The sequence below is a fragment of the Adiantum capillus-veneris genome, chromosome 6, assembly GCF_014529385.1.
Source record: "Adiantum capillus-veneris isolate H3 chromosome 6, ASM1452938v2, whole genome shotgun sequence".
Classification (NCBI taxonomy): Eukaryota; Viridiplantae; Streptophyta; class Polypodiopsida; order Polypodiales; family Pteridaceae; genus Adiantum; species Adiantum capillus-veneris.
Genome location: NC_140936.1, coordinates 19,140,751 through 19,164,503, shown reverse-complemented (window position 1 = coordinate 19,164,503; position 23,753 = coordinate 19,140,751). Strand labels below are relative to the sequence as shown.

The following is a 23,753-nucleotide window of genomic DNA, read 5'->3' as shown; positions in this document are numbered from 1 at the left end:
TTATGAAACCAATCATATACATTGTGTATAGCTAGCATCTGCCAAAAACCTAGCTTTTCTACTTGGGACCCCCTTGACCCTTGCCGATTGGTCAATTGTTGATATAGAAGTGTTATATTATGTCGGGGCATGCTATAGTTCAAGTCTCATCTGATTTGGTTGAGCTAACTATTGGGTGTGCAAGCCCATACTCCATAATGTCTACGCCCGTGAGAACAAGTCTCAAGGCATGCAGTTCACCTATAGTTTGCATGGCATGTTTTTTACTTTATAACGCTTTACAATCAATCAAAAGAATAGCGTATTTTTTTCTGTCTTCTCAGCGTGTCAAATACTCTCTCTCTCTCTCTCTCTCTCTCTCTCTCTCTCTCTCTCTCTCTCTCTCTCTCTCTCTCTCTCTCTCGCCTCCTCTCCCGTTCTGTTGCATGCCATCCTCCATGCCATGGCAACCCTTTGACTGCATCCTCCATAGCTGCAATCCCAACAGATGGTATCAGAGCGTTGCCGATCCCCAACCGGCTTCTTGTTCCCCAGGTCTTCCAAATCAAAACTTGGCTTCTCTGCAACGAAATCGAGAAAGCATGGGAGTTCGACTCTGCAACTGAATTGAGCAAGGGAGAATTGGGCAAGTGTAGAGGCAATCTGCAAGTGGCATATTGAAAACGCCATCTCTGTGACAAGCATCGCTTCAGACACGAGGTCGACTCTGGTGGTCATACTACCAAGCAATGTCGGAGGTTTTAAATGCTGCTAAAAGAGCTTCAAGTCGGTATGGTTGCACAACAGCAGTTGCAATCGAACTACCTCTTTTGTTGGCATATCAGTACATTGCAAAAAGAAGTTGAACCCTAGGTGTTGCAGTCTGCAATTCTAGCAGACCCAGGCCGGCATACTGCTAACTGTCTCAAGCCTGTGCAAGCAAAGCGTTCCAAAACGCTACTTTGCGGTCTCGACCATTAATAGCTTCTCGAAACACCCTTGGACTGCAAATGATAGCATCTCTACACAGAGAATTTGACTTTTTTTAAATTTGAATTCACACTTTTTTTTTAAAAAAAAGCGGCCATTATTTTTGAGCCTTGCTCCTTAGAGCGTCTTCACACCCCGATACTCAATTTGCAGAACATAAGGTCAAAGCTCAAAAGGTTTAAGGTAGTATTTGAGCAGCTCTCGAGTTGCAAAACTTCATCAAGTTTTTCAAAGCCTTCCTGCATACTACATATTACACAACATCGTCTATGGTGTTAGTATCCAATAGCAACATAGCAATGGTGGAGGCAATTCCAAAGCATTTCAAAATGCTATCACCAAAGGACTTGCACATGGTGGAAGAGTTGCTAGAAGAGGCATCAAGAGGTACTAACTTCAAGCAATTTGTGAAGGTCATAGGAGTGTTGTAGGGACTCTTGCGGCTATGTGGGTACTATGCCTACACGTCTTGGTGTGTATGCAAATATTTATCTTGTCCAAGGATTATGACATATCGAAGGTCCCAACAACGAAGATGGATTTGCTTCGAGCACTTGGTACATCAACAAAAAGTACAAAAAAATTGTTTTTCCCTCAGTGTCATAGATCTGTTATGTTTTGTCAACACAATTATGTTTTCCAGTCAACGCCTCTTTTACCTTATTTGTTGTCAGTCATGCTACGTCAAAAGTTGTACGGGTTATAGATACTGCCACACATAAGTTGTAAGACCTCCCAAAAATATATATGTTCTCAACCTATTTTTCCCATCTCTCGTAAGGTTACTGGGTACACCTTAAACCCAAGGTTTGGCAGTGAACCGAAAATCCAATTTCTAGTAGCTAAATATTTGGCCTACACCCTATCTATTCAAGGGGGGGTTACTTACCTAGCACCAGGTTATGGATACACCAAAATCCTTGGTTGTGAGAAAACCTAAAACTCACGGTTGACGAGTATAACAAAAACTCGAGGTATCATGAGAGTGGTCTGTCTAGTTCGGACTTGAGGGGGGATTGTTGGGTGTGCAAGCCCGGATTCTATAATGTCTACGCCCGTGAGAACAAGTCTCAAGGCATGCAGGTCACTGATAGTTTGCATGGCATGTTTTTCACTTTATAAGGCTTTACAATCAATCAAAAGAATAGCGTTTTTTTTTGTCTTCTCAGTGTGTTGGGTACTCTCTCTCTCTCTCTCTCTCTCTCTCTCTCTCTCTCTCTCTCTCTCTCTCTCTCTCTCGTTCTGTTGCACGCCATCCTCCACGTCAAGGCAACCCTTCGAGTGCATCCGCCATAGTTGCAACCCCAACACTGACAGGACACTATGGTCGATTTTTGGTCGTAGGTCTTCGTGGACTGCTCGGATTCTAGGGTTTTTTCCAGGGGTTTAGACTAGCTACCAGCCATAGAGAATGGATCGTTGATAAGTATATAACCTACTCCTCATGTCTCGTGTGAGACGGTGCTGAAAACAAGCAACTATGGAGTCCAAAAAATGCATGCGAAGAAGGTCAAAAAGCTCTCTCTCCAAAGGCAACAAGTGGAAATGAGGTGATTTTAGCCTACCTTGGGTATCTATACTCGGACTTCTCGAACCATTTTTCCCCAAAATTCCTCTGTTAGTCCTACTAGGCGGTGAAATCTATGTTAGACTCAAAAATTTCCCCAATCGGATTCCTGTAGCTCATTCTGCAAGAATTCTGCAAAAGTAAGTCTGGCCGCCTAATTTAGGCTTTCCACTTCCATCTACAGATTTGATTGAAATTTTTTGTGCCTGTCCGTCTTGTCTTTCTGATCATCATCGTATCTTCAGTTTTTCCATATGAGCTCTTTTGCTATTTATTATTAATTTTTGACCTATTTATTGGAAAAATCAAAGAAAATAACAAAATGCACTAAAAAAGCAAAGTAAAAATCCAATAATTAAGAAAATCCATTGGAAAACACATCTTGACTCCATTTCTTAAGTCTCAATATCAAGAAAAATGATGAAAAATAACCAAAAATGATTTTTTTAAATGATTTTTTGATAGTATATACACTATTTACACTCGTCGGGGAGATATTATCAGTTAAACTCCCATGTGGATGATTTATAAGGGCATTACTGGGTGATTTTGCAAAAAATCACACGTTAACATCAACTTTTTCCTCTCTCTTCAAACATTGCCCTTAATTACTTAGTGCCCTTCCACCCCTCCTCGATGGCGTACTCCGGGACAACTATGTGCATGGGTTGAACAATCGTATCTATGCATAGCCTTGGTTGGCTCTACTATGCTTTCAAACCATTATGTTGTGCAAGAGTTGGGTCTTGAGTAATTAACTCAAGGGTTTCTAATGTCGAGGCTTTCTGATGATGTCTTCCAAAGAGAAAATCTTGTAGCTTGTGTGCTCTTTGCTTGATTGTACCATTAGGATGCTTTAGCACGCTGATTGCCTGAGTTGTTGGTATCAATAATGACTGCGGTCGAGCTTTTAGCCGCCATTGATATCTTGGTTTGTCATGGTCAAAATGGTGTGGTTGAGTCTTCTGAGACTTAACTCTCCATTGTTTGATCATTTTTGCAGTTTGCGGAGAAGATACGTGCTCCTTTTTCTTCCAAACCCATTTCATGTTAGGTTCCTTGTTTGGAGATACTCGTCTCTGTGTTTTGATCTTTGGAACCGTCTTTGGTATTGTCGATGATGTTTTGGGCACCCAGATTTGAATCGGGTTGTCCTTAAGCTGTGCTTTTGGTACCCAAATTTGCACGACTCCTTGCATGCTACTTGTAGCATTTGCTTGTCGATAGGATGGAGAAGATTGATTGCTCTGTGGTTTACTCTGCTGGTAACCTTTTTTCCATTCCTCTTTACTTGATGCAATTGGAACAATGAGTTGTCCACATTTAGGTGATAGCTTCAGCTGATTTGTATCCCAATCTGGTACTGCCTTGTAAGTCCGCATCCATGAGATTCCAAGAATCATTGTCTCATTCATGTGTTCATTTGGTAAGCATACAAACTGATGAGGACATGAACATCCATGTACTATCACATTTAAGTTGATTACTCCCAAAGTTGGTGTTGGGTTCTTGTTGCATCCTTTGATAGTCACTATTTTCCTGTTGTTAAAGACTGACTTGTTCATTTCTTGTACGTGGAATAACTGATTGCATTTACTCAAGCTCCTGTATCGACCAATGCATTTGTGCTATGATTGTTGAGTTGTACTTTGATGCGAAGGTCCATTCCATCTAACCATTCATCATCTGTTGACACTGCATCTTTATCCAATTCCCATTGTCGGTCATCTATTTCCAGGGTGTTGATGGGAATAGGTATTTGTTGATTCTTGAGAGCAGCTTTCCTTTTGAGTACTCGAAGCCGAGCTTCTTCTTGGGCTTCATCAATAACCTGCTATCGTTTTATCTTTCTTTGCTTAGTTGCATGCATTCCTTCTAGCAATTCATTGGTTAGTGGAAAATGAACTTTCTTAAACGACATCCACTAACCAATTAGCCATTGGTTCACCCTCTAGGGTAGATAACTTAACTGCTCCACTTGGAGATACATCTTCAATGATAAACGGTCCGTTTTCTTTTTTCTTAAACTTGGGAATGTGTTGCTTAAGGGAATAGACTAAAACTAAATCCCCTTTTTTGAAGGTTTTTGTAATTAGGTGGGAATCAAAAAACTGTTTTTGTTTCCATTTTTGTGCATAGATGTGAGCTATAGCAGTTAGCCTTTGCTCATCTAAATCTTCAAGTCTCTTTGACAATTCATGCCCAGTCCACTCAAGATCCTTAGCTACCCTTAGTGTCGGCAATAGAAACTCTATTGGCAGTATGGCATCAAGACCATAAACAAGGTTAAAGGGTGTAGCATTTGAAGCTGTTTGAATGAAACTCAATAAGCCCATAGAGCTGCATGGAGATTCATTTCCTAGTATGTCCTTCCTGAACTAACCACTTTGGTCAATACCAAGCTAAGAATTTTATTCGTATGCTCAGCTTGTCCGTTTGCTTGGGGGTGATATGGAGCTGATTTGTTATGGATGACCATAAATGCATTAAGCAGATACTCGATTACCTCACTGAGGAAATGAGTTCCCCTATCACTGACAATTTCTATTGGCAGTCCATATCTTGTGAACACATACTCATAGAAGAATGCGACAATGGTTCTGGAATCATTCTTTTGAGTTGCTTTAGCCTCGGCCCACTTGGTCGAATAGTCCGTAGCTACAATGATATAATGAGCTTGGGTTCTATAAATAGGTGGTTGTATTGGCCCAAAAAAATCTATACCCCATTTTGCAAAAGCTCTAGCCCCCATCATTGGTCTTAAGGGCATGCTATTTACACATGTTGGCATTTTTGCTCGTTGACAAGCATCACACCTCCGAACATATTCTTTGGCATCTGTAAAAAGTGTTGGCCACCATATGCATTTTATTAAGATTGCTCTCGCAGTGGTCTCACTAGAAAAGTGACCTCCAGCTAATCCAGCATGTGCTTGTTGTATAATTGGAATATACTCGTCTTCATTTGCACAAAGATGCAGATGTTGTTCCTTACCTCTCTGATACAATTGGTTTCCAATAAGATCATAATCTCTTGCTTTAGTTTCAATTGCTCTTTGACGGCATTTACTCATATCCTCAGGAAATGTTTGGCTTGATAAGTAACTAGATAGTTAGTCCACTTAGGAATAGGTGACATTTGGAACAATGTTACATGAGGTGTGGGTGTTTGTTTTTGACATTGAGGATAATTTTTCACAAAAGAATGAACATCACTCCTCATAGTTGGCCAAAATACTCCAAGCCTTAAGATCCGTCGCAGAGTTTGATCTTCTACAAAGTGAAGTCCTACTATGGTAATATGCACTTGACTTAGGTACTGGGTTTTCTCCTCAGGATTGATGCATAAGAGAAATATTCCATCCCAATTTCTTTTGTACAACCTTTCAGCTAGCAATTGATACGTAGCCAATTGCTCAATTAATCCGATTGTAACAGGAAGTGGTATTTGCAAATCCACTTGAGCTATGGTCATCAATGACACCATATTCTCCGACCATTGAGGTATCATTTCCACGGAGAACATATATGCATCTGGTAGATCATTTTCTACTCCTTTGGGTGGTTCCCCTAAAACAATCCTAAACAAATGATCTGCTCTTTGATGAGTAGTGCCCTTTTTTACAACTACAGTGAAATCAAATTCTAGAAGAATGATGAACCATCTCACCCGTGTTGCATGGCTTGTTGACCAAGTATAATAAGGCTTGGTGGTGCACAAAGAACACAAATTTGTTTGCTAATAGGTAATGTCTATACTTTTTTACGGTATAGATCATTCCTAGTCCTTCCCTTTTGGTGGTGGTATATTTTTTTTCTACCATATTCAACTGTCGGCTAGCATAAGAAATAGGAAAATCAATTTTTCCGTCTCTTGGTTGAGCTAATATACACCCGATGGCAAAATTGGAAGCATCTACATGTATGTGAAATATCTTATTCCAATTTGGTGCTTTCAATATTGGAGCTGAAGTGAGAGCTTGCTTAAGCTTCATGAAGGATTCTTCACACGCATTAGTCCACTCAAAGTGTGTAATCAAGTTATACATGAGTTTTACAATTATAGGGTACATATAAATGAACCGTCTGTAATATCCACAATGCCCCATGAAGGCTCGAACCCCCTTGACTGTTGTCGGTCTAAGCAAATCAGCAATAGCATGAATTTTGTCCATATCAGTAGCTATGCCATTTTTAGACACTATATGTCCAAGAATTTTTCCTTGTCTACATGAATGTGCACTTCTCAAGATTTAAGAAAATCGTATAAAGTCTACATTTTTCGAATACCTTTTTGAGGTGTTCAAAATGATCAGCTCGGATTGATGAATATACGCATAGATCATCCATATATACTTCCAATAAATTCCTAAGATATTCTTTAAAAGCATGGCTCATCAATCTTTGAAAGGTGGCAGGAGCATTAGTTAACCCAAAAGGCATAACCCGATAGGCAAAAATACCCCATTTCGTTGCAAAAGCAGTTTTATACTGATCTGTTGGGTCAATCAAAACTTGATTGTATCCCAAAAATCCATCTAAAAATCTGTAAGCTTCTTTTCCTACGACTCGTTCTAAAACCTGCTCAGTGATTGGAAGAGAAAAGTTGTCTCTAATGTTAGCTGCATTCACTTTCTTGAGGTTGACACACACTCATAATTTTCCGTTTTCTTGGATACTACCACAATTGGAGACACCAAATCTGTGTGTTCAATTTCATAAATGAGTTCATCCTTCCTTAGCTTTTCAATCTCTTCTTTGATCTTCCTAGCAAATGTTTCATTGTATGTGTATGGCCTTTGTCTACTTGGTTTTGCATCATCTCTCATGGGTATGGTATGTTGTCAGATTTTTGGATCAACACCCTTGAGATCATTGTAAGACCAAGCAAAGATATCTCGGTATTATTTCAGTAAGCTTAACAAAATCCCTTCTTCTTCTTCCACAAGGTCATTTGCAATGTAGGTTGTTCTAGGCTCTTCTCCTGGTTCGACCAAATCTATCATTTTTGTGTTTTCAGACCCTTCGTAGGACTCGCCCTGTTGTAGTTCTCTAACAGTTTGTTCGACTATGATTCTTTGATCTTGGAGAGTATATTTCTTGTAATGGGATGAAACACTCATCACATCTTTACCATCTTCTTCCATTTCAGTCGTATATATCTCCTTTAGAGCTTTTTTAAACTCTTGATATTTCTTTTTTTGTTCGACTCTTGTCATGGTTGAATACTTGTCCTAGTTTTTAGGTTTTGCTTGAGTTTCCTTTCTCATTTTTCTCGATGTTTTTGATGTTTATGGATTTTTGTTTGAAGGATATCTGCCAGTGATTTTGTCCTTGACACAATCATGTGCATCTATCTGCATCAGGAACTGTGTTCTATTGGAGACTGATGGCATAGGTCTAGTCTTCAAATTTCTAGTGTCTCTTTTTCGTCTATACGATTTCTGTCTTCTTGGTTGCTGGTTAGGAAAGTCAAAAAAACTTTTCCTCCCCTCCTTTCATGAGTAGCTTAGCTCTCACATGTTCTTTTTCCGACCTCAAATCATCTGAGGTAGCTAAGTGTCCTTCTAACTCATCTGCTGCATCATAGTAGAGATTTGAAAAGACTTGTTGAGCTTGCATCAAGTCCTTAGGTTCCTGAATTTTGTCTTCAATGTGGAGGGTTGAGATCATTTGTATGGGAATTATGTCATAGCCGTCCTCATTGCAAAATTTAGTAGGCATACACGTATTTACACATACATCCATTGTTGGTAAAATTTGAGTCCACTCAAATGGCTCAACAAATGCTCTGGAAAGGGTTCAGGTACATAGGCTTTGTCTATGCAAGCTCTTTCTAAGATACATTCTTCTCTTTTTAAACTCCTGTTTTTTGAAGCTCCACACATCCAAATAAGAGTGTCTTTGTTCAAGCAAGATGGAAGCTTAGTTTCAGCTGAAGAGACTAAATCGAATTCTTGTATAGGCGTTTCATGACATCTCTATAAGTATGATCTTTTAGATTAACCCTTGTTATCGATCCCACTTGCTTCAACTGCAAATAATTGTTCCCCCAGTCTTGAATGAGTTGTACTTGTTGCATGAAAGGTCTTCCCAGTTGATTTTGTAATTGAGTTTCTTTCCAAAGTCTACTATGGCAAAAGTGTGTTGATATTCAATCCCACAGGAATTAACTATCACTTTTTCAAGCAGTCCTAATGGTCTTTCAATGTGTTCATCAACCAATTGCAATTTCATTTGAGTATGTCTAATGGTTGGTTGTCCCTAGGATTCCCATACTGCTTTCGTGGCTATGGCTATGCCTGCCCCACTATCCAGTATGTTTATGGTTTCTATGTCATTATATTTCACTAGAAGGGTTGTGTTTCCTTCTTCCCCTTCGTAGTATTCTCCAGCTTTGTTCATTGGAACAAATCTAATCTCTTTGTTGTCCATTTTGTGTTTCAATTTTCCCAATTTTTTTGCGATTAGCCCTGTTATTCCCACCTTCTCTAGGGTTTTCTGTAGATCATCCTATAGATATGTCTTGATTTTCAATAGTTCTCCCAAAGTAAGAGTGCATTGGATAGGTGTAGACATGATTGAATGGATGTTGTCTACTTCTAGGGTATGTTCCGGTCTTTTTACTTGAGTGGTTTTACACACTATGGATTCATCCTTGTGATCTCCCAAGTAAGAGGGTAGTGTTTTCAAGGTCAATGGTTTAGACATCCCTGAAGCTTCAGATCCACAATCCCCATACAAGGATTGTACATCCATGTCCATATCAGGAGGTAGATTGTCTAACCATACTTCCTCTATAGGAGCTGAGTTCAGAGTTAGGCTCCCATCATTGATCTCTCTAACTTTTTCCTATAAGTGTCCTGGTCAGTCTTCTTCTACGAATGGAATTCCGTCTAAGGCATCTTCGCTGTCCGGCACTATAAGTTCTGGCTCTTTTGTTTCAAGGTGGGGTTCTGCCACCATTTTGGATTTTTCTTTATTGTCTCTTACCACAAGCTCCTCAGGTTTTGCCATACTTTCGAGCTTGGGTTTTTGTTTTTCCAGCAACTCTTGCTTGATTCTTACCAAATTTTGATAAGCTTCGAGCTTAGCTGCTTTCATGTCTGAAGAAGGATAGTTTTTCCATTTGTTTTCCATGTTTTGGCATGCTTTAAGTCCTGCTTGGTAGGCTTTTAAGGCTGCATTAATAGGCTCAAAAATTTTGTCAACCAAAATTGATCCTCCAGATTTCACGGTGGTCTCCTTGATTTTGCTTCCAGTTTCTTTCACCTTTTCTTGGAATAGCTTCTTTACTTTCTCCTTGATTTCAGCCCTTTGTTTCCTCATCTCATACCTTTTGTTTCTGCTTTATTTGGTCTTTTGAGAGGAAATTTTTTTATTCTCCGAATCATCAAAGGAGTTATGTTTCTTTTTCTTTGCCTGGCCTCTGGTGATTACCTTGATTGGAACAATCGGTTCACTCTCAGATGAGCTACTAGGTATCACTTGGACTACATTCACTACTGTTTTACCCTTGTTTAAAGGATTTTTTGGAAAATCTTCCGGAAAATGTCCTCCCTTTTTGCAACATTGTATGCAATAAGCTTCAACTAGCTTGAGATTCTTGTCAGGCTCTAGGCATTCATTTTTCCAATGATCATCTGCACCACAATTATGATAGTTTTCAGTTCTTGGCTTAATCATGGGTCTTACCATAGGAGGTATGACACCTTGATTAGCCACATAGTACATTGGTGCAAGCTCTGGTGGAGTATAAGTCATAGGTTCTTCCATGGTGGTGGATGTGAATTATACCAATCTCCTTCTACCATTACCGTAGATAGACTAGGCTCAGCATAGGGTGTAACAGGCACTAGTGCTTTTTCATCTATGACCCCCTCTGGATGCATGTGCTTTACAGGAACTGCATTATGTCCCGGATATGGAGGTTGTTGACCCAACACGGGTTGAGGTCTTTCCATTCCTATCGGTGGTCTTTGAGCTGGGGCCATGTTAGGTTGATATCTGTACATGGGTTGTCCTTGTGGCCTCATAGGCACATATTGAACATTTCCATCATACTTTGGTCGGTAATAGCACTCATTGGTCTCATGGTTGATCCATTTACCCTCGATTGCACACCATTTTTGCGACCTAATTGGTTGTCCCTCTTGAGGTATCCCTTGTCCTGATCCTCTCATAGGTGCTTTTTGCATGTTATTCATCATATCATTCATCCTTTTGAGCATGTCTTCTATGCTATTTATCAAAATTAGATTACATGATAAAGATATAGTGATAATTATCTTAAGGTTAAAAAATTAGTATAGATATTTATCTAAATCAAATTATATTATTTCTAGCTCAAAATTAAAGAAAAAATAGTAGATCATGTTAGATGAGCACATGCTATTTATTAGAGTTAGATTACATAATTAAAAAAATCGTGATAATTATCTTAGGATTAGAAATTTAGTATAGATATTTATCTAAGTCAAATTATACTAATTTTAGTTGAAAATTAAAGAGAAAAATTAATAAATCATGTTAGATAATTACATGCTATTTATCAGAGCTAGATTACCTAATAAAATAGCCACGATAATTATTGTAAAATTTGAACTTTAATATAGATGTTTATCTAAGTCAAATTGGACTAATTCTAGATAGAAATTAAAGATGAAAATTAGATAATCAAATTGAAAAATTAAAAGATAATTATCAAAGCTCAAAAAAATCATTATCTATTTGTGATAATTATATCATAATTAATATGTCAATTTAGAAAATTATAATTGATCAAAAGTCTTATTTTTAGTAAAAGATTAATTAAAATAAATAGACTTTTGGTCAAAAGTTTCTAGGAAAATTATAGTAAGTGTAAACCAGTGATATAAAGTTGAGTAAATGAAATCTTTAAGAGAAAATAAATAGAATAAATATTAAGCTTAAAATAAGCAGATTCCAAGGTTAAAATTCGATGGGAAAATTAGAAAAAAGATATATAATTTTATAAGAAAATTAAGACTACAAATTTAACATTGGATGGGTTACGATTGAATACAAAGGTTAAGTTTAGCTTTCAAATAATTTACCTAATGATTAGACGTCCTTTTTTATAAAGATAAGTTATGGCACGTAAAAGGACCCGAACTAATCCTACATCTGATGATGAGATCGGAGCTCCAAAAAGAACTAGAGCTAGAAAATTAGTATAATTTGACTTAGATAAAAATCTATACTAAGTTTTTGAGCATGTCTTCTAGCTATTGAGTTAAAAGAACAACTTAGTATCAAAAGGATGTTCAAATAAACTGTTCATGGACACCCGCATACATACATACATACATACATATATATATATATATATATATATATATATATATATATATATATATATATATATATATATATATATATGTATGTATACATACATATATATATATATATATATATATATATATATATATATATATATATATATATATATACACATACATACATATATATATATATATATATATATATATATATATATATATATATATATATATATATATATATATATATATGTATGTATGTGTATATATATATATATATATATATATATATATACATATATATATATATATATATGTATATATATATATATAGATATATATCTCTCTCTCTCTATATATATATATATATATATATAGATATATACATACATACATATATATATATAGAGATATATCTATATATATATATACATATATATATATATATATATATATATATATATATAGATATATACATACATACATATATATATATGTATATATATATATATATATATATATATATATATATATATATATATATATATATCACTATAACAAAAATGTCTCTTAACGACAACTATAACGATGTTATATGAAGGAATTGAAAAATTCCCCATCGTCATTATAGTCGTCCTTATTAGTGTCGCAAAGAGCTAGTCGGTATTAGCGTCACTGTGGGTGTTGGTATAAACATCAGTATATGTGTCGGTATGGGTGTCGATATATCGACGCTTATAGAAATGATGATAAAAACATTCACAGAGATGCTCATACCGACGCCAATAGAGACACCTATATAGACGCCAATAGAGACGCTTATAGCGACGACCATAAAATGTTTTTTGGATGGCAAATTATGACCTCTTGGTCATTTTGTATCATCATTGATAAAATAAGGAGTGATTTACACACATTGATCATTCCATAGCCTCAAAAAGTTGAAAATAACAACTTGAACTAATTCAAATATAATTTGAACAAGCACTCGAGTAGATATGAATTTTAAATTTCAAATTGAACATGAAATAACATGAATTGATGTGAACAGAGACAACTGCATATAACTTAAACCATAAAGTGTGATACAACGCATTAAAAATATACAAGTGTATCTCAATATGGTCGTCACCATAAGCATGAGCTCAAATCAATGATAAATATAAATAGAAAACATTTGTACATGAGGTAGTGATCAACACTACATGAATAAGACCATCGATACAAAAAATGTCTATATGCGAGGACTATAACAAAAAATGACTGATTTCACAGCTGCGGTGGATCTGGTAACATTGCCCAAAAAAAGTGCTCGGTATAAGGGACTGCAACAAAACTCCACTAAGCTCACAGCTGAGGTGGATCCATGCTTTGTTTTGATTCCTAATCTTGCTTAATGCTTCATTAAGTGTGATTAGTGAGTAGTGGTGTGTATGACCTTTTCTTTGAGAATCTTGGTAGCTTAGCATGTTTAGCATTAGATTTCATTGAGTTTGACACACTCTATGTATGCCTCCATGCCCTAATCAAGTTCCTCCCCTGCATTTGATACATTTTGTGTTAGTGCAAGCTATGCTCCCTTCGTCCTTCGATTGCTGCGAGCCACTAACACACTTCCAATCATGTTAATGTACCACGTGAGTTCAATAGGGGGGGTTATTTAATTGAACATTTTGGAACAAATTAACAAAGTTACATTAACAAGAGGGGGTTTTTAATTCTATTTTTTTAAATCAATATTTTTATGAAGAAATAATAAAATCTAGACATGTTAAAGAGGGTTTTTTAATTACCCTCCAAATGCACAAATCGAGTAAGGCATCGCCTAGGAGAAAGAATCATAAGGCTATCCAAGATGAAACCAAAAATGGGAGGAGATCGGTGTGCTGAATCTTTTGTGTTGAATTGATAGAGGTTGTTTTGATCTCTTTTTGTGATATCCACCGCACTAAATTTCCATTTTGTAAATAATGGTTCGAATTTCCATTGTTGATGACCCTGCCATGTAGATGGGTAGAATGAAGTACAAAATAGATTGAGATCATTATCGGTGGGGCTAGATTAAGAGCATGCTATGTCAATATAGATTGAGAATCTTTGCGAGGACATACCTGACACATCTTGTGCCAATCGTGCGATTTGAGGCCACTCGGCTTTCCATCCTTAGTGAAAGTCATTCGAAGTGAGTGCATGAGACCTGTTGGCGTACGAATGGAGCGTATAATATGCTTTGCACTAGGCTCCTTGGACTTTGATAACACCCAAGGAGCCTTTGGCAAGGTTATGCGGCCATCTGCATGGGTCACATGCCACATCTCTTCCATAATTCCCACGTCTTGCAAATCTTCTCGTGCTCCATGGGAGTCCTTTTTGCTGGTAATGTGATCCCACAGTAGACTCCCAACATTTTTGAAGATATGCATTGGATATAAGAGATGATTGATATGTAAGCTTGTCCAATAAGGTAGCTCATATATAATTGAAAACCTTTGCATCCCCAGGGGACAACCCTTCATGATGTCGTTGCTTCAGAAGATACCCATCCTTAGCTGTCATATGTAGGGGACGCCCGAGGAATCCCTCACGATGTTCATATGCCTCAGGAAGATAAGCTCGATGCCCTTGGTATATCACCTTCTTAAGAGTATTTGAGTAACGTGCATTTAATCCTAGCCCACAAATCGAACATGCATGATAGCCACTAGTGACAAGACCTGAGATTTAGATAATTGGAGATTCAAAAATTACAGATCCATTGACGTATTTCATACTAACGTTATATTAATTATACCTGAACACTCCCCATTTCCAGGGTAGTCATGCATAGTCCACATAAGTATGCCTCTGATGTCATTTGTCTATCATGATGCTTACTTTTATCTACCACCTCAATGCCATACCACAACTCTTTTAGCTCATTAACAAGGGTTTGAAGATACACATCCATATATCTTTACCTTTGTAACGACCAGGCCCAAGCCTAGCTCAATATCAAATGCCCCTTCTTGGTTGTCAACCATGGTGGAATGTTGTAGTTCAAACTATTACGTGCCACATTGAGTAAGTTGTGGACCGCTGACCAACCCCGTCCATCATTGAACCAAGATGCAAATGACAAGCCTCTTGTGCAAATTCTAGCCCCCAACGCTCATCAATATGCTTCCAAGCCATGCAATCTGCTGGAATGCATTGAATACCATCTTTGGAGAGATTTTGGGAGTGCCAAGACATAAGACCTACTATTTTTTTGCACCTAAACATGTGCTCTATCCATGGTATTAATGTCTGTCTCAATACCCTTTCTGGCTTCCCCTGCAAATCTTTACGATATCGATTAGCACCACAAGCTGGACACTTTTCCAATTCTACATACTCCTTTCAAAAGAGGACACAATCACTGGGACAAGCATGTATGGTATCATAGTCCACACCAAGCTTTTGGAGTATCTTTCTTGCATCATCTCTACAGCTCGACATTGTATTTTGTGCTGGTAGTATGTGATTTTTCAAAAGCCTGTATACCACATGATATTAAACATATATCTATGGTGATAAAAGTTTATGTACTTCACATAATGTCGTACGAGCCTCCTGCTTCATACCATCGGCTATGGGATTAGTGGCCTTGAATATAGCCTCTACCATGTCATTCATTCCAGATGCAAAAGTGTGTTTTAGTGCTTGGGCTATGTTCCTTGACGTTCCTTAGTCAAAGGAGTGAACCCACTACCCATTACGCTTGAGTTTCAACTCGATTTAGCATAGGGTTAGCTTATGGTTAATGCGTGCTTGCTTGCCAATATGTTTGTGATCGATACATGCACTGCAAGTGTCACATCCCTTAGAGTGTAGGTTTTGATTCCGTGTAGCTTGACACGCATATGTAGCCCCCACGCACTAGCCACGTCACTTCCCTAGCATTGATATTTTTGTGTTAGTGCTAGTGAGCTATGCTATGTCATCCGTCGTGGCAGCGAGCCACTAACAAACAACATATTTTATCATTTTCAAGGAATGTTGCAATGCAATTGGGTTCTAAAACCCATCAACACTCTTCTTCAACTTCTGATTCATCTTTCTATTAGATTGGCTCCCAATTCAATGAAGGTGATCATGGTAGCCTTCTCCATCACCAAATAGCACTGTAACATAATTTTGAGCTCGTTGCTTCTTCTCAAGGTAGACTATATTCTCCCATCGTTGTTGCACTCGCATTCCCCTTCCTACATTTCTATGGTTTCTTTTGGGATTTTCATCCTATTTGGCATCAACTTCCATCTTCTCTATGGTGTAAGAGTAGAGCTTTGGTTTGTATACCAGCTCCATAGCTGGTTGAGAAGACAACCCTAGATGTGAATTTGGTTCTTGTTGCCCGTGATATTCTTGCTTCAGCTCATGCTATTTGTCTTGTGCATGTTTTGTCCTCTTTTCCTTGCATACCAAATGCTCTTCCTCCTCTTCTTCTTCTTGTCCCTCTTCATCCCGGGCACCTTCCTTAGATCTTTCTCTTTCCTCTTATTTGGCAGACTCTCCCCTTCCATCTCTTTCTTCACCCTCGGTATCATCACTTGGCGGGTATAGCAGTATCTCCACATAATCATCTGTCTCACCAGTACCCTGTGTAGCATGATCTTTCTCCTCCTCAGATGATCTTTCTCATGAGTACCCTTTGTGGCATGATCTTTCTCCTCTTCCTTCATCTCTTTCTTCGCCCTCCCTATCATCACTTGGCAGGTATAGCAATATCTCCACATAATCATTTGTCTCATGAGTACCCTTTGTAGCATGATCTTTCTCCTCCTCAGATGACTCTATGTCAATGATCACTTGCTCTAACATGTGAGCGTTTCTTGCTCTTGTCTTATCTGCATTTTCCACAACACCTCTGTAGTACTTTTGTTCTTCTTATGGATCATAATGTTCATACTCTGAGGGGATTGGTGTTGGTGTTTTCCTCCTTGAAGTTTTCCCCTTCTTAGTAGCTTTTCCTCCTCCTTTAGTTGTCAGCATCGTCCTAGTTTGCTTCTGGGGTCTAGTACCATCTGAAGCTTCTTGGTCAATCACCTCCTTTGAGTTTCTCTATTGTTTAGGTCGAGGGATGCTTACATTGGACACCTTATGAGAGATAGGTATGCTAGGTTAGCTCATAAGAGGTTTTGGTAGCTTGTCCAGAGCATCCAATGCTCTATATGCTATCCTCGACAACACCAGAGGAGCTCCCAAATACTTGTCCTTCTGGCATTTCACAATTGAATCTCCTCTTATTTGCTTACTACTACCGATTCTCTTTATCTGCAAGCAATAACCCTATCACACCTGGCTCTTCTTCCGTGTCCTTAAGATGCGCCATGGTAAAACTCCATGCCATTCGAGCCTCTGACCTAGTAAACCTGTGAGGAATTGCCAACGAGAAGTGTTGCGCATATAGTTGTAGTGCGAACGCAACCTCCTAGAAGTTGTCGGATATGAGAACGTGAGTGGATCACTGTCACCCTTTTCATCCTCACTCCTCTTTACATCCTCATAATAACAATCAGCTTGTGGCACAGACAAAGCATCATGTATCAATGACTTGGTGAGTTCAATTGTCTTTGGCATACCATCAAAATCTTTCATAGTGCATTCATCCCTCCTATTTATTGTAGTAAGCACTTCCTCAGCACGTTTAAAATCAGGACCTTGACTGAAAAAGCGATGCAAGTGGGTTCTTGCAAATAGTTCCTATTTATTGTAGTAAGCACTTCCCAAGAATGTTTAAATCAGGACCCCGACTAAAAAAGTGATGCAAGTTGGTTCCTACAAATAGTTCCTACGTGGATGGATCAACTGCATTTATCCCTCCTATTTATTGTAGTAAGCACTTCCCAAGCACGTTAAAAATCAAGACCGCGTCTGAAAAGAGCGATGCAAGTGGGTTCTTGCAAATAGTTCCCGCGTGGATGGATCAACTGCATGTAAATGGAAGAAGGTGACTGTTGGTACATACGAGAGAGAGAGAGAGAGAGAGAGAGAGAGAGAGAGAGAGAATTTGGAAAGGATATCAATGAGTTTTAAATAGGCACGTTGTTTCCAAAAGCGAAGTTTCTGCTGTAGAAAGCCTGTTCTGACTTGCGACCATGGACGTGGACGGCGATATCGCGAGATTGCAGCGCCAGATTGAGGAGGTGGAGAATGACATTCGGAAGGCGGAGAACACCATCCAAGGTGGAGATTTAACGCCGGAGAAGGAGCGGTACTGGCAGGAGAAGGAGCGGTACTGGCAGGAGAAGGAGCGGGCTCTACGGCAGGAGAAGCAGACTCTGCGGGAGGAGAAGAGGGCTCTATGGGAGAAGGAGCGTGCTCTGTTGGAGCAGCAGAACAAGCTGCTAGACTTAAAGCTGAAGAATGGTAAGCATCCGTCTTTCTTAGAGATTCGAGTTTTCCTAGAGTGGCTATGGTATTGCATTCCCTTTGGGAGTGTTTAGTCATTGTCGATCTGCCATAATATGTGATATTTTGGTTTCGCTGGTCCTCGTGGCTATGATGTCTTTGACTTGGGATGGATTATAATGATAGCTCTTTGTTGTTGCTTGCAGAGGATGATCGTAAAGTGAAAAGGCAGAAGTCAGGTATGCAACACTTGAAGCTTTGATGCTCCAAATTTTTGTACATTTGGATTGATATAAACCATGTCCATTTTCTTGAAAGTACACTTGCTGTATGGTGACAACTATATATTAGTATAGTTCTGTGGCTCAACATTAAAGCACTACTTTTGGTCTTATAGACTAGAGGTCCCCAGGTCCAGAGGCATAAGAGGATCATAGAGACTAGTGACTAGAACCGTCACACTCCACTCCCTTGAGGAGGTCATCTCCATGCTTCAAGGCCCTTGAGGAGTTCATCATATGAGCACTAGTTGTATCACCTTACTTGATTTTCGAGCCTACCCCCTATTCATAGCTATGTGATCATTTCCTCACGCTCTTAGACCATTGATATTAGGCACATCTACACTAGGACAGATTGTGACGGATGCATAGCATGTTGAAGTCCCCTGCCAAGATAATGCATGCTCTTTAGAAACTTGGCTATGTCCTCCCTCAAGGGTCTGCCTGGGATAGATGACTATTATGTATGTAGATTGGTGATTGTGGGGGTGCCAATTAGCATGCTGCCAGCATGACATTTCCCTCTTTTGCTAACCATATATATTGCTTATGTCCTTGGCTGTTTTTTCAAATGCCATGCTGATGTAGGTGTTTTTGTGTTGCATGTTGAAGTTTTCAAAAATTCCTTCGTTTTTAGAGTTTCATTCCCTCATGTTCCCATGACTCCGCTTCCAATGCTAAGACATCCAATGTCCAGCCTCCCACATTCCATACTTATCTGGAGGGTCTCGAATCCTTGTTTGTGTTCCCCCCCCCTCTCGCTTGCTCTTTGTTGTAATGACAGCTTTCCCATCCTTCATGTTTGCATTTTTGCCTTCTTTCTTTGCATTTTTGATTATTTCTAGCTATTTGAGCTTTTGGGATGTGCATTGTTTTTTGAAAGACATCAGTTAGAACCTTTGCTATGTCCTCTTTTTCTTCTACTACCACAATCTGGAGATGAGTGCCTTCTCCTGTGGCTCCTTCTCCTCTCTCAAAGTGAATGTAATTTCATCAGTTTTGCTTTTCACTATCTCATCGATAGTGCCAATCTCAAGTTGATGGACTATTCCCATGCTATGGGACATGTATGTCTCCAAATAATTCGGCCTTTGAATTTAACCATCGTGTGTGATCCTCATGAACTGACCTTTGAAATATAACTACCGGAGGTACTGACATACTATCTTGTTTCTCTCACTGTGTGAAAGGCAAATATATGGTGAATCGGGTTCATAGTGGAAAGGGGGAAGTTTGTCCATATCTAAGCTATGCTTCTCAAATTATTGTGTCATTGCCGAGTACCAAGTCCCTGTGTGTCTTAACTTTACCACCTGTTGAGATGCCTCCAAAGCTCTTTGAGGCGTCTGTCCGAGTCCATCCCTCTCATCCTTTGACTAAAACGAATAGTATAAAATAGTGCCCACTGCCTCCACTACAATCAGGGTTGCAAGAAACTCTAATCGTATAATCTCATGTGGTACAGATGGTTTGTTGCGGATCATCCTGGAGAACAAAATAATTTTATGCCGCTCAATCCATGATGATGTCGAGAGCCCAGGGCCCACACTACTGCGACATACATCAAGGTAGGTGTGACTAGTGTATCAAAAGGAGGCCTTTCATGCGAGGCTCCTCGAAGTGTCTAGTGGCACTCTCTCTCTAGCAAGGCTAGGGCTGCTGATCTCTGGAGTCCTATATCATAGAGAAGTGCCCGGAGGTGCTAGTAAACCCGCAGTAGACATATGAGTTAGTAATCTCCACTTGCTCCCCTCCTACTAGTCTCGATGTGTGGAAGATCATAACCCAAGGTTCATCGTGAGACCCCTGTGTGTGCAGAACTCCTCGAGAGCATGAAGATGCTGCTCTAATCTTGACTGTTACTCAGAGATCAATATGATATCATCTGCATAGAGCATAATATGTATTGGCATGCCTATTAGATCTGGTCCATCACAACCTCCACAACTTAGATAATCTTTCACCTCATCTATGTTACACATAGCTGTCTGCGGTATGCGTGTCGTTAACAAAAAACCAATCGTACCGCCCTAAACCGTATCGCACTTGTGCGAGTGCTGTTCGTTTTTTTTTTCTGTCGTATCTCTGCCGTACCGTACCTGACCTGTTGTATAGGTATGCTCTGGAAAAATAGCCTAGGGCGCTCTAGTTGCAGAAAAGGAGCCATTTTTGAGTCTGTGGAGGGCAGTTTTATGGCCGTTTTCTAAACTTTTGGGCATGGGGGCACTCCATATGGGACATGACATTGTATAGCTCATACTACACACTATACTATATGGTATATACTATACAAAATGGGCACATCATGCCCATTGCGTATAGTATATACTAAATACTATAGTATATAGTATATACTATAGACCATAGTCTATAGTATATAGTATATACTATTTGCTATAGTATACAATATATACTATATAGGCTTAGTATATAGTATATACTATATAGGCTATAGCATATGCATACTAATGCCATACTACACAGTCTCTTAGATGATAGATCAATCATCATAGGCACATTATCCCATTATCCATGGACCATATGCATAAAATATAATACAAAATTTAAAATTTGAAAACTTGAAAATTGACAAAAACCAAAATTCCAATTTCTAGATTAAAAATACCTTAGACCTATTTTCTATTACTAATTCAAATTTAATGGCACATGGTCATTGGATGATGGCACATCCCTCCTAGGCTCTCTCAAGCACTCTACCCTCTCTCAATCTCTCTAATAGCTATCTAGTATCCTCTCTTATACTCTCTACCCTCTACCCCCTCTTAAGATCTCAAGGTCTCATCCCTCTCTCAAGGCTACCCTCTTTGAAGCTCTCATCCCTCCTTCAAGCTCTCATCCCTCTCTCATCCCCTCAAGCTCTCATCCTTCTCTCAAGGTTACCCTCTCTTAAGCTCTCATCCCTCTTTCCTCTCAAGCTCTCTCACATCAAGCTTTCTCATCCCTCTCTCGAGCTCTCTCTCAAGGCTACCGTCTCTCAAGCTCTCATCCCTCTCATCAAACTCTTAGACCTCTCAAGGCTATGCTTTCTCAAGCTCTCATCTTCTTAAGCATTAAGTCATCATGCCTCACAAGCATGAAGCTTTTGCGGACCATACGGTTGAAAATAAGAAGCTTCCCGGTTCTTCGGGGACATGAAAGTGGAAGTGCAAGTATTGTGGGAGGGTCTACCAAAGTAGCGTTACGGGGCTTCTCTCACATATCTTAAAGCAAGGGGAACAAATTGCGGAAGCCAAGATGATTCCACAAGCCCTAGCCTATTCTATTGCCCACAAGTACTCCCTCATTCGCAACACAAGTAGGGGGGGAGGTTCTTCCACAACCGCACCCCCACCCTGTAACATCCCGCCGCATCCGGCTCGGCGTCGGCGTCGGCCTCCACCAATCAAAGAGGCCAAGAGAGTCGGACACAATCCCATTGCGGCAATCCGGCGTTGGTGCTTGTGTGTTACAACCGGCGCATGTCAAATCACAAATGAAAGTGGCCAACCAAGAGATTGCACGTACGGTCATAAATTGCAATATCTCCTTTAATGTTCTTAAAGCCAAACAATGGCACAAGATGGTGCAAGCCATTGCTAAAGTGGACCCCTCCCATGGTGATTGGCATGGTATATACAATGAGATGCACAGAAAGGGCATTGATGAAGAGAGAGCCCGCATCAACAACAAGCTTCAACCCATGCGTGAAGGATGGGCAAAATATGGATGTTCCATCCTCTTCGATGGGACGCATGGTGGAGGCGGTGTTCAAGCACATTCGGTGGACTCCATGTGCTTCTCATGGCCTAAACTTGCTTATGAAAGACGTAGGTAAGTTAGATTGGGTGAAGAGGGTGACTACTAATGCACTCTCCATAGTCAACTTCTTCACAACAAAGTTGAAGGTTCTTGCTATCTTCCGCGAGCATAGTCACTTGGAGCTAAAGAGACCATCCTCCACAGGCATTGCGTACATGTGGCTTCTCCCAGAGCGGCTATACGATGTCCATCCATCGCTTCAAATGACCTTAGTGAGCCCGGAGTTCACAACATGGCTCAAAGGGGAGACACGGCTGAGTGTTGATGAGGCTCAATCTATACAATGTCTATGCATGAGAGAGAGCTTTTGGAAAGAGGTACCGGCCATTGTCATTGAGGTAACACCCATTTACAAGAGAGCTTTTGGAAAGAGGTATCGGCCATTGTCATTGTGGTAACACCCATTTACAAAGTGTTACGCATGACAGATATGGAGGGTTCTACTTTAGGGATCTTATTTCTCACTTTATGAGGGATGCCTTAAAAGAGCTCCGTGCCACCACCATTCTTGATGAGTCGACCTCGGCTATGGACGATTTCATGTAAGCCTCTCTCTCTCTTTGAGAGAGAGAGAGAGAGAGAGAGAGAGAGAGAGAGAGAGAGAGAGAACCTTGGAAGATGCTTCTTCAGGCCGCTCTTTGCATAGTGACTCCCCGACTCGGGACTAGAGATGGTCATACTTGGCATTCAGGGTATCGTTTTCTCTTCACGGATGCCCCCTTGTCCACTTCCACCCTCTCACCCTTCCTCCGATCGCTCCTTCAGATTTGGGTTTCCATGCGACGAGCTATCATCCGATCACCTCCCTCATGTCGTGAGGAGATTGAGCGCCAACCTCTCATTTGGAATGCCTCAGTTCTTGATTCTTCGGTTACTCCACCTCGTCAACTTGGAGAGAAGACTCACATTGATTGGGCTGCTTGGGACGCTGGCCCTGCTGCCTCTATGCAGTTGTTTCATGAGACACGTATGCTGGATGTTAATTTTGTGGCGGAACATTATGACATTGGTCGCGGGGTGACCGACAGACTGCGTGAGATTGATTCTGCAGTTCCATCACAGTGGGATGCAGTCATGCGAGGCACGGTTCAGATGCCTCCCCATTGTGGCTGGGAAGGCCTATTTGATCAGAGCACTCTCTTATTAGTTCGTTTGGACACCATGCTGTTCATAGTTGATGCCGACTACTCTCCGGGGATTCATGCTAGATTGACATATGCTGCCACCTCTCCACAATTTATCTCTCCTGGCGCTCGATGGGAAGCCATACGAGTAGTTGGCTCACGTGGAAAACGTCGTTGTGTTGACCCCAGTTTCGCTTCCGTTGATGCTGCACTTTGGAGGCTTTGGGTGTGGGAAGGTCGTGCCCTATCTCAGCTTTATTGGGACCTAGGAGAGTGGCATTGGCCTCACTCTGACCCCACCGGTGCACCTGTTTCATTCTTTG

General features: G+C 39.8%; 1 protein-coding gene and 1 pseudogene across 2 annotated transcripts in view; one reads left to right on the top strand and one right to left on the bottom strand.

Moving 5' to 3' along the window:
- Window positions 1-16,493: 16,493 nt before the first annotated feature.
- On the bottom strand, window positions 16,494-17,079 carry LOC147455218 (uncharacterized; annotated as a pseudogene).
- Window positions 17,080-17,906: 827 nt separating this feature from the next.
- The window catches only part of LOC147455217 (crinkler effector protein 8-like), a 48,575-nt gene continuing 42,728 nt past the window's right edge, over window positions 17,907-23,753 (top strand). Inside the window, exons 1-2 of one of the 2 annotated variants that reach the window (XM_086514051.1) lie at window positions 17,907-18,224; window positions 18,413-18,445. In XM_086514051.1, the coding sequence (XP_086370177.1) occupies window positions 17,954-18,224; window positions 18,413-18,445 (304 nt within the window). In that variant the 5' untranslated portion in view covers window positions 17,907-17,953. The remainder of the gene's footprint in view (window positions 18,225-18,412; window positions 18,446-23,753) is intronic. The other variant, XM_086514050.1, reaches the window with a different exon arrangement.